The sequence below is a fragment of the Lonchura striata genome, chromosome 20, assembly GCF_046129695.1.
Source record: "Lonchura striata isolate bLonStr1 chromosome 20, bLonStr1.mat, whole genome shotgun sequence".
In the NCBI taxonomy this organism is placed as follows: Eukaryota; Metazoa; Chordata; class Aves; order Passeriformes; family Estrildidae; genus Lonchura; species Lonchura striata.
Window position 1 is genome coordinate 9845449 of NC_134622.1, and position 10771 is coordinate 9856219.

The window sequence follows — 10771 nt, forward strand, 5'->3', positions numbered from 1 at the left end:
CACAATGCTACAGATAATGACTTTCCTGAGGAGATTTGCACATAAATGTCAGATTGTTGCTTTTGCAGATTAAGCTGGAGAAAGCAGGGTTGGTTGTTTTTTTTCCTTAGTTGGAATAACATTGCTTAATTACAAGCTAAATAGTCAGTGGGGCCAAGAAGGAAGGTTTGTGTAATAGCAGAGGGCACAAAAAAGTGTTGCCAAATAAGCTCTTAAATATTAAGTCAATCACATTGCTGCCAGGTTTTATTGTGCTCAGGCTAAGCAAGGGGGGGAAAACGCAAAGGAGAAGCAACAATGTGAAAAAACCCCTCAAGTTTATGAAAAAAACCCTCCAGTTTATGTTCCCTCCAGATTTACAAATCCTGCTCTGGAAAGATGTTTAAAACTGATGTTAAAGATCATTTTTCTGTGAAAATCTGCACTAACAGAGGAGCCATTCCAACACTGACACTGGACTAACACCAAGTGTCCAGGTCCAAGCTGCACCTCCCTGGCTGTGCTCTCAGAATTTCACAGAACATACAAAAAAAAGGGCTGGCAAAATGATGCAATATCCCACAGCTGACATTCTGAAGGTGGATGTTAAAGTATTTCCACATTTGGCATTTTCTCCATTTCACTGCACTTCCCTCCTGCTCATACTTCTGCAAAAGTTGAACTGCACTAAGAGAAGCTGTCCTGCAACTTAATTTTTGTTATTTTCCTGAAATAGCAAATACTACTAAAAGCTAGGAATGATGAAGAAGTGAAATACACTGAGGAAAAAAAAAAAAAAAAAAAAAGACAGTCTTGCTGTATGGTTCTACTAAAAAGAAGGCAAAATCAGGTATTCCATGGTCGAATTTGTGGTTCATTCAGACACAAAGAAAGGGGGAAAAAAAGAAAAAAAGAAAAGAAAATGATAGAAAGAAAAAGGAAAACATCCATCCATGGCAACACATCTCTGTTTTTTTAGCAGAAAACACAGGTTCATTCGGATAACAACATTTCAGCTGGGTAAAATGAGGTGTTTTGTGAGGATACGTGAGCTCAAGGCGATGTGATGCTCAGGGTAAGTTAATTAATTAATTAATTGATTGCGCTGGTGGTGCTGCCGCTCTTAGCTCGGTGTCCCAGCGCCCCCGTGTGGGCGGTTTGTGTAACGCACCACGAGAGAAAATCCCATTTTGGCTGAAATCTTCCCAAGTTTCAAAGTTCCTAAATTTTAACAAACAGTTCCAAAAGACTGAAATTTAGCGAAGTATATTAGGTCTCACTCCATTTCTGTTAAACATTCCTTCAAACGCAAAACCTCATCAGCTTTTCCTCATTTGTGCTAATGAGATGCAATCAAGAGGATAATAAGGTGCAATAAGGAAGGGGAAAAGCTCTACCACACCCATAAAACTCAATCAAACTGAACTTTTGCTGTAGAAATTAACATTATTTTCTAAGCTACTGGTATATAAACATATTTCCTACATAGCTAACCAGAAAGTTGTAAAATGTACATGTTTCTTTAAAAAAACAATGTATTTTACAAAAGGAAAAAATTCCATCCTTTCTGCTTTATTCTGAAGGATAAGGTGTTGTGAGCAATTTTGCTTTTTTAATTTCAGAATTTTATAAGCTACTGTATTCAACTTTATTCTCTCATTGTGAGAAATTTGGGGGAAATTCCCCAAATGAAGACCATGTGCCCCGTTAACCACTCTGCAACACAAACCAGGGGGTGGGGATGAGAGCATGAAATCAAACCCATATGCCCACAGAGGCCTTCATAAAATTAAAATTGCAAATCATGTCCATGACAAACATGTGATTGTAAAATACTATTAATACTGTCATACTTGAGTTCCTGGGACAAACAAATCCTGTTGGGTGTTTTTTTAAACCCTTATCCTTTTCTGTTAAAAAACAAAATCCAGTTTTGTTTTGGGGCTACAAACACTGCTCCCAGTTAGAGTCTGGAAATGGACTTAGCAGGAATAATGTGTAAAAAAGCCCTCAAAAATCTGCAGGTACATGAACTGAAGTGTTTGAGCTGTGCTCAGGATTATCTGAAGATAACCACATTACACACAATCCGTATGACATTGATGGGAAGTGCTGGCTCTCTCCTATCCAATGGGAAAAATTCAAGGTAAAAGATTAAAGCTGGAACAGCAAATTGACAAAGAAAAGGAGAAGGAAGGAGGGGGTGAGCCCTGAACTCACAGGTATGCTCCAGACTTGCATCCCATCGCTGTAGCCAAGCAGCAGCAGCAGCGGGGGCTCGTTCCCAGTGCTGTGGATTTCATGGAATTCCATATTCCTGGATGTATCTGAAGGACATTTCAACAGCAAAGCCATTATTAGAAGTCAGGACCAAGCTCTCAGCAGCATTAGGTGGTGTTCCCTCAATTGCTAGAACTAAAAGCAACCAAAGTGCTTTATATTTTCATGCTGGAACAATACAGAAAAATATTATTTTATTATTTAAATAATCCTTTTTTTTTAAAGGAAGGTTAGGGATGGAGAGAGAACCTAAATCAGGGTTATCAAACTAGAAATTATCTATCAACTTCACGTGGCTTTATGGCCACCTCTGGCCAGTTAAGGTTTGTTTGCTTGTGGGTTTGTTTTCCCTCTATTTTTTATAAAATTTCAGGTATTTCTTTTTTAGGTTCATATAACAAAACTCTTTAGAATATTCTTCAGAATCCTTTATGTTGTTTATTTATTTTATGCAGCCTGTTCTGACCTAACATTTATTTTATGCAGCCTGTTCTAACTGAGCCTGGGAACATCTTTCACCAACCCAAATAAATCTTCTCTGTCTCTGATGCTTCCATGCTTTCAGTGAGCTTTGTTCATTCTCTCATGATTGAAAACATCATTTAAGAGAGGTTTTATTCAATAAAATCATAATGTTTGTAATTATTCTATTACAGAGAAAGCTGACTGGAATTACTGCACATGGACCCAAAACTCCCAAGTACAAGTGAGAGAAAATGAAGGCATACCATTTAAATCAGCATTTTCAAATCTGACCCAGACAATTTTCTCTTTTTCTTCTGGTGGGGTTCCACTGTAGGCCTGGACAAAAAGCAAAAAGGGTTGAAACAAGGAAGATTTACAGTGGTTTTGTCCCCCTGTAAAAAGGAATTATATTAAAAACCACAAACATGATTCATGGAGCTTATTGTCACCAATATTCACACAACATAACCATGCTGAACATCACCCACTGATGTAGGAATGATAAAATATTTGGAACAATAAATCTTCTGGGGCAGGTAAGAAATGCCACGTGACTTAGAGTTGAGTTAATAAAATTAAATACAGTGGTTTCTACAATCTTTAACTTCAGCGGTGTTGGAGGTTCTCCATGAGGTGTTTTATCATTAAAATTCTCATTAATTCACTTAAAAGCTTTGCAAGCCAGACTGAGGAAAGAAAGAGACCTTTACTACACAGTTTATATTACTGACACCTTTCACTTCTGTTTGTGACAACTTTAATGCAGCCATTTTAAAGAGAATAAACTGCAATTCCATCAGAACAGATCCATGTTTCAGCCCTGTGTTCTACAGATTCCCATAAAAAGATGAGATACAAAAAGAAATTGTGGAGTGAGACTTGCAGTGTTTCCAGCCTGGAGGTTTTACAGTCCTCAGGAGAAGCTGTGGTAGCAGGAACGTGAGCACCAGCAGAAATACCCTCACCTCCAAATGAATTATACCAAAATGCTGAGCACTATTTGGGATTAAATATGAACACATCTTGTATAATCACTTCATACATGGCAGAAAAGCAATAACACGGACTAAAAATACAAATGTAAAGAGTAAGTGTGGGGTTTACTTTTCAAAACAAATCAAATTCCACACTTCCAAGGCAAGCTGATGTGTAAAATAAAACACAGACTGTATCCTTTAAGCAGAGGGGGGGAATGGGAGGCTGTGGAATGCAGCAATTTCTTCATTGAAACTTTAAATATGTTTCGTTTTAAACCGGAGTCCAAAATGCATTTCACAAATTGGTATTACTGAGGGCATTGTTTTTGTATTATTGCAGAATAAATGCACTGGGAATTCCTAAGAGGAAAATCAGGAGGAAACAGGACACTAAATAATTCCTTGGAATCAGAATCAGGAACATTTCCTGAAGCCACAATCAGCTGTAGTGCTCCTCCACCATGGACTACAGCTTCCCCAAAGAGGAAAACAAAATTAATTCCCTTCTGCTGCTGGGAGGCACATGGGCAACCAGGAAGGGACCATTCCAGTGCCATATTTATTCTATATAAATATATTAAAAGATATAGATACACACATAAAATTTATTTATTTATTTATTCATTAGATGAAGTAATAAATTTACACAGCAGAGTGAGGATTCCCGACACTGCTTTTTTTGTCCACTGGAAAAAAGTAGTTTTAAAGATCCACACCCTACCTGTGGCACAACATCTTGGAGGAAGGTAACAACACTCTCCATGTACGACTGTTCCCTGGAAAACAGAAGGAGAATTTCAGCCAAAGGAGCTCAGAAATGGCCATGAATTACTAAATTAGACCAGCAAAAGGAAGAATGGGCAACCTTTAGCACATAGGAGAACACTAAGCATGCAATGCAGGCTTAATTTTACTGCCAAATTCTGATAATATAAATTGTGGCCTGTGAGTTATGAAATAAGAGTAATAAAAGTCTGTAAAAAAGCCAAGTGATACCTGCTGATGGAATAACTGCTTAGGGGCAAAGTATAAAATCTAAATTCAAGGAATAAGCACGTTCTCCACATCAGAGGGGCCAGAAGTGGCACAGGGATTTGGAAATCATTCCTCAGGATTTTTCTACTTGAATTGGCTCTTAAAACATGAAAATGAGGATTTAAACAATGAGTGGAGCTTCCAGAGCTCCTGTGCATAATGGACAACGCTGGCAGTGCTCAGGGGCAGGGGATGGAATAAAATTCCCTGACAGCAAGGAGAGGCATTTCCAGCTAAGATTTTATAGCTTGGGAGGCTTATTCCCTGTTGGAAATTCATCAGCAGCATCGATTTGGGGAGGGTTTCTAGTGCAAGATACATTTGTTGGGGCAGAGTTAAAGCAATGCTCTGAGTAACCCAGCAGTGAGTGGCCTGTGTAAGTGCTGAGTAACCACAGCGTGGGCTGAGAGCAGCACACAGATGGTGCTGGAACCCTGCAGAAAGTTGGTGCTTTGTGCCACGAGGAACGCTTGAGACACACTGGCAACAAGAGCTCCCTTCAGAAAGCCTGAGATTATCTAAGAAAAGCCTTCAGGTTTTCTTTAGGCAGCTCCAAAATTAACTTTTATGCTGCTGCAATTTTTCCTGTGCCAACTCAAGATTTCTCATAGCAACAAAGGAGAATTTTAATTTAAACTTTACAATTTACTCTAAATTAGGCACTCTGGATGGCCAAAGGTGCTTTTTTCTGAAGCTGTGCAAGATTGTTTTAATAAAACCAGGTGTGTTTAGCACTGAAAACGCAGCACTCTGGAGAGTTTGGGACTACACACAACCGTCCAGAAGATACTTGAACTCAAATGCTGCAACACCTCTTTGAAATAAATCAAAAAGATGAAGTTTTACATTCCAGAAAGCCTACTCCAGCCCATGACCAAACCAGCCATCCCAGGATTTCTGCATCCCAGATTGTCCCACTCAGCTTTAGGCTGAGGCCTCACAAACACTGTGGTTTCTTTTGTGCTGATTCTTCTCTGATTTATGTAGGTCACCCAAGCTGCCCCTGCACACCTTTATTAAATAAAATACCTGGCCACAGCTAGAGTATTAAATAGTGTCTGAAGCTGCCCTGGGAATGCCAACCAGCCAGAGTCATGCTGCCTTCATGGCTCAGCTCATGGAATGCACTTTTTTCCCCTCTCCCCAAGCACATCTTGAACCCAAGTCGATGTTTGGGAGGTGTTTTATTCAGTGTGTGTGCTCTAAATCTCTCCCAAAGTTGAAAAAATCCCAGGGAGATGCCTCTAAAGTGGTTAAAAACAACATAACCCACAAAAAAGCCCAATCTTGCTTTAATAATGATGTAGAAAGTTAATGCTGCTGAGTGCTCAGCACACACACATTCATCAAAAAGTGACATTTTTGAGGCACAAACAGGTACCTCAAGAACAAAACACCATGTTTAAAAAAATAACAGATAATCATCTTCAGAACAGATCAATTTTGTACAGTGCTTTTCTATTATAACACTTTTAAAGCATATTTTGAAGAAAATGTTGTTACAGAGAGGAAATGCATTTGTTGAGGAATTTTGCCACATTGAAAAACGGCTTCAAGACAAAGATCTAACACAACTTTCTGTGCTACAACAATCAGTTTCTTGTGCTCTTCAATGAAAAGGAAGTTTCTGAAAATACAGAGTTATCTCCAAGGGCACAGTAACACCCCCTGGAGTGGATATTTCCATACAGTGCCATTTTGCAGCAGCATAAACATCCCAAGGAATAAAGAAAAATTGCTACACAACTCTTTTAACAAAGACCATAAATCTTCTAGGCTGTCTTATAGCCAAAAAGCTTTTTTGCCATGAAACCACTGCCATGTGAACACAGTGAAAATCAGAATGCCCAGGCACAAAAAGTGTTTGGCAGGTGCTCTGACCAGAAGGATGGAGCTTCTTTCTTTTTCCTTGGTTTTGTTCTTTTAATAATTTTTTTTTTTTTTTAAATCCACAATTCTTCCTGGAGGACTTTAATGACAAGTTTTGTATGTTTTAATATATCCACTCCTGGGACAAGGTGTTGTTTAAAAGAAAGGATCACATGTGGAACATCCCTCTGGCCTAAGGAAGAAGTTGGCATCACTCTTCTACATTGCAATGTTTGTACAGCAAAATGGAGCAAACAACAACAAATATCTGCAGTAATTATCTTTTAAATACACAGCTTTGGTGTGCAACTGCAGAGGCTGGGGTCCCACTTAGGGAGACAGAAATGCCACGTGTTGACTTTATTGGACAACGCTCAACGCACCAAAACTGCAGCGTCAACACAAGCTGGCTCTGGGGGGGGAAAAAACCCAAACCAGCTCGGGCTGGGCTCTTCCACAAGAAAACCAAAGCCTTTTCAGTAAGGACTGCTCTTCTAGAAGGTTCTTACGTGGCAGCTTGAGGGCGAACCACCACTCCTCCAGTGCAGCGACTGGGGCGGCGCGGGGACTCTGTCGCCATCGTTCCTGGGCACACGCCTGCAACAAACACAGACTTTTACTCACATTTCCACAGCACTGTTTGTCACACAAGTTCTTCATGTATTCTTCAAGGTGGTAAGAGAGGAATTTCACTCACACAGGCCTCTAGGCCTCTCTACAGCACTTTTTCTAATGAGGAAAAAGAAAATCATGCACCTAGCAGGAAACTTCTTCAGTTACTACAGCTTCTGGAATGTTTGTGAAAACAAAACAACAAACCCCACAGACCTGAATGATAAAAGTGGAAAATTATCTCAAACTGTACTAGATGGTCTTCAAGGAGCCCTCCAACACAAACCAGTCCGTGATTCCATGATTAAAGATAGTGGTACAGGTGCACAGCTGTCATCACCATTACACCAACCCACTATTTCCTAATGGGCTGCTGTCTCAGCGAACAATTATATAAAAATAATGTGCAATCACAATTGCAGCGTACTGTACTCTTGAAAATATGGGTTACATTCCAGCTCACACGTTCTACTGCTTTGTATCAGCTTTTTGTGCCATTCTCAAGCTTTCCTTCACACTTCTGCTCTCCAGGGGAAAACTGTGTAACATTCCCAAAGGCAGAAAGCACTTGAGGAGCACCACAGATCCCAGCTCAGTTGCCCTGTGGTGTCCCGCCACCCCAAACCTGTTCACAAAGTAAAAGAAAAATCCAAATCCCCATCGTGGTATCACTTATCAGCATCATTCCGCGTCAGGCCAGACCCTGCAAGGGCCAGCCCATTGAGGGAGGCAGGATAACCACTCAGAAATTAGTTGCACAATAGTAATTAGTAACAAAACGCTCCACAACACAACAGCAGAGTGACACGGGCACGGAGGAGCCTTGAAAGGCGAAATGTCACGGAAAGGATGGAAGCACCCACGGACAGCCGGCCCTGCCGTGCCCTCAGTGCCAGCGCCCGGTGCCAGCGAGGGGAGGCGAGCACCGGGCAGCGCTCAGCTCCGGAGCCGGGCCTCGGCACCCCTCCGGAGCCCCGGCAGCGGCCGGGCCGGCCCGGGGCCCCTCCGCCGCCGCTATTGAGCAACTCCACAGCGAACCCCGCCACCTGCCCGCCCGCCCGGCGCCTCCCGGAGCGCGCCCACCCCGCCGGCCGCCCCTCGCTCCACACCCCGCGCCCTCCGGCCGCCGCTGCCGGGGGTCTCCCAGGCCTCACGGGCCTGCCCTGCCCGCCGCCCCCCGCTGCCCGGCCCGGCCTCCCCGCGGGGCCGCTCCGAGCCGCCGCGGCGCTGCCCCGAGCGCGGCCCGGGCCGCCCTCACCTGCCGCGCTGCCGGCGCCACTGACACTGTTTGGGACCCCCCGGGCAATGACACCCAGCGCACGGCGCCCGCAGCCAATGGCAGCGCGCCGGGGGCGGGACGCGTCCCTCCCTCAGCCAATCGGCGGCCGCGCTGCCCGGCGGTGGGCGGGGCGCGGCGGGACGCGGCCGGGGCGGTGAGAGGCGGGCGGCGCTGCCCCCCCCCCGCGCCAGCCGCGCGCCCCGCGGCTTTGTTTACATCGGGGATCTCGCGAGAGCCGCCGCGCGCCCGGGCCGGCCCCGCGCGCGTGGGGAGGGGAGGGGCGCGGCCCGCGCGCGGTGACGTCACTGGGCGGGGCTTGATGGGCGGGACCGTGAGGGACCGTGAGGGAAAGTGTGAGGGACCGTGAAATAGTGAGGGGCCGAGAGGGATCCTGAGGGGCTGTGAAACCCTGAGGGCGGGACCCGCTCGGAGGGGCCGGGGGAAGGTGCGGAAGGAGCAGAGCGCCGCAGGCAGAGTCCCGGCAAGGGGGAAAAGGCCGCGGCGGCCCCCAGCTGCAGCGCCTCCAGGCTGGAGAGCTCAGGGCTAGCGCAGGGTCTGCCGGGGAGAAGAGCTGGTGCCCCTCAGAGCTCGGGTGCTGCGGCAGCGCTGGGGGCGCGGCTGAGGAGGGGCCAAAGAAGCACCAAAGGGGCTCCAAGAGCCATGGAGAGAGACTTTGGACAAGGGCCTGGCGTGGCTGGACACGGGGTATGGTTCACGCTGCCAGAGGGGAGATTTTGATTATAGAAATAAATAATTCCCTGTGAAGGTGGGCAGGCACTGGGTGCCCAGAGCAGCTGTGGCTGCCCCATCCCTGAAGTGTCCAAGGCCAGGCTGGATGGGGCTTGGAACACCCTGGGACAGTGGAAGGTCCCTGCCCGTGGGTGAGGTTTAAGTTCTCCAGCCCAGCCCAGCGTGTGATTTATGTTTACAGGTGTCCAGCACTGCCCAGATGCCTCAGGGTGACACACAGGGCCCTGGTTCAGCTTTCCAGACAGTGGCACCAGGTCAGGAGAGGGTGACCTGCTCTGGGGATGCACCTGACTGCTGTGACACCACCACCATCCACATACCAGAAGAATGAAACAGCGACTGAAAACATTCACAAACTGCCCATGAGCAGGTTTGCACAGCTCAGAGCTTTATTTCACAAGAACAAGATGGAACTCAGGCTTGATCTTACCAAAGCAGCCTCTGTTAACTTACCAGGTGGAAATTCCCCTGTCTCAGCTTTGAATATTCATTTCAGAGAAATTATAAAAGAGGTGGGCAAAGTATACCCAGGAGTAAACACTGCCAGTTTCTGCCCAGTGCAGAGCAGCTCTGCCTGTTTAATCCTGACCATCATCCAGCAGCTTCCCCAGGAAAAACTGTAGGGTTGGGTTAATTTATTAAGAGTAAAAATAAAAAAAAATTCAAAAGGTGGAGAAGCCTGAGTTTACAACAGTTTGAGGAAACCTCAATGAGGCTCACATTTCTGAGTGCAGCAGAATTCTGTGGAAACTTAAAACTTTGCTTCTGTGTAGAGCAAAAACCCTGGGAAATTCATTACAAATCTTTTTTCTTTTGCATATTTCCCTTATAAGTAGTAACACAGTCATGTAACCGAGGTGTTAGAGTCACTCTTTAGAAGGTTCAGTGCAAACTAATTGAAAACAGGTAATTATTGTTGTTGCAAACGTTGTTGCCAGGCGGTTGCCACACACAGTTGTGGCCTCTGCAGCCTTTCCTCCCCATCTGGGGCAGAATTTCAACATCACAGCAAAACTTTATGAACTGAAGTTACTCCCCACATCCACAGAAATAAATCCTTGCAGGATCCAATTTGGACAGGCTGTTTCTTTCATCTCCTAAGGCAGCGCTGTGTTCCCAGCATGGATGAAAGGGAATATTTTCAGGAATAAAATCCCCTGGGATTTCTGTAACCATGGTAACACATATAGATAGCAGGCCTGCTTCCAAGCCGTGTTTTATTGTTCCAGCAGTAAAGAACTGGATCTACGAATAACCATCCTGGCCACAGAGATGAAGTACTGCCCTTTTGCTTTCCCATCAAAATAAAATTTTAAAAATGTAATGTATTGCTACAGTTAAACATTCAGGATAAAGTGCCAAGATCAGTTCTGTCATAAATCTAACTGGGATGTCTTGTATCCTAAGCCACAGTGAGAAAGGGGGGAGTATTCAGATATTTAATGAGTACCAGATAAATATGAATATTTTTGTAATAATAAATTCATATTTCACTGCTGAATAAATACCAGCACTTAAGGTTGAA

General features: G+C 44.6%; 1 protein-coding gene across 6 annotated transcripts in view; it reads right to left on the reverse strand.

Annotated features, from left to right (window-relative positions):
* BCAS3 (BCAS3 microtubule associated cell migration factor) overlaps nucleotides 1-8602 on the reverse strand; it is a 298857-nt gene extending 290255 nt beyond the window's left edge. For 5 of the 6 annotated variants that reach the window (XM_077787568.1, XM_077787567.1, XM_077787570.1 and 2 more), the window contains exons 1-5: nucleotides 8476-8602; nucleotides 7115-7202; nucleotides 4423-4477; nucleotides 2988-3060; nucleotides 2200-2306 (exon numbers count right to left, since the gene is read on the reverse strand). In XM_077787568.1, coding sequence (XP_077643694.1) covers nucleotides 2200-2306; nucleotides 2988-3060; nucleotides 4423-4477; nucleotides 7115-7185 — 306 coding nt within the window. In that variant the 5' untranslated portion in view covers nucleotides 7186-7202; nucleotides 8476-8602. Of the gene's footprint in view, nucleotides 1-2199; nucleotides 2307-2987; nucleotides 3061-4422; nucleotides 4478-7114; nucleotides 7203-8475 lie in introns of those variants that run through there. The other variant, XM_021524867.3, reaches the window with a different exon arrangement.
* Nucleotides 8603-10771: the final 2169 nt, after the last annotated feature.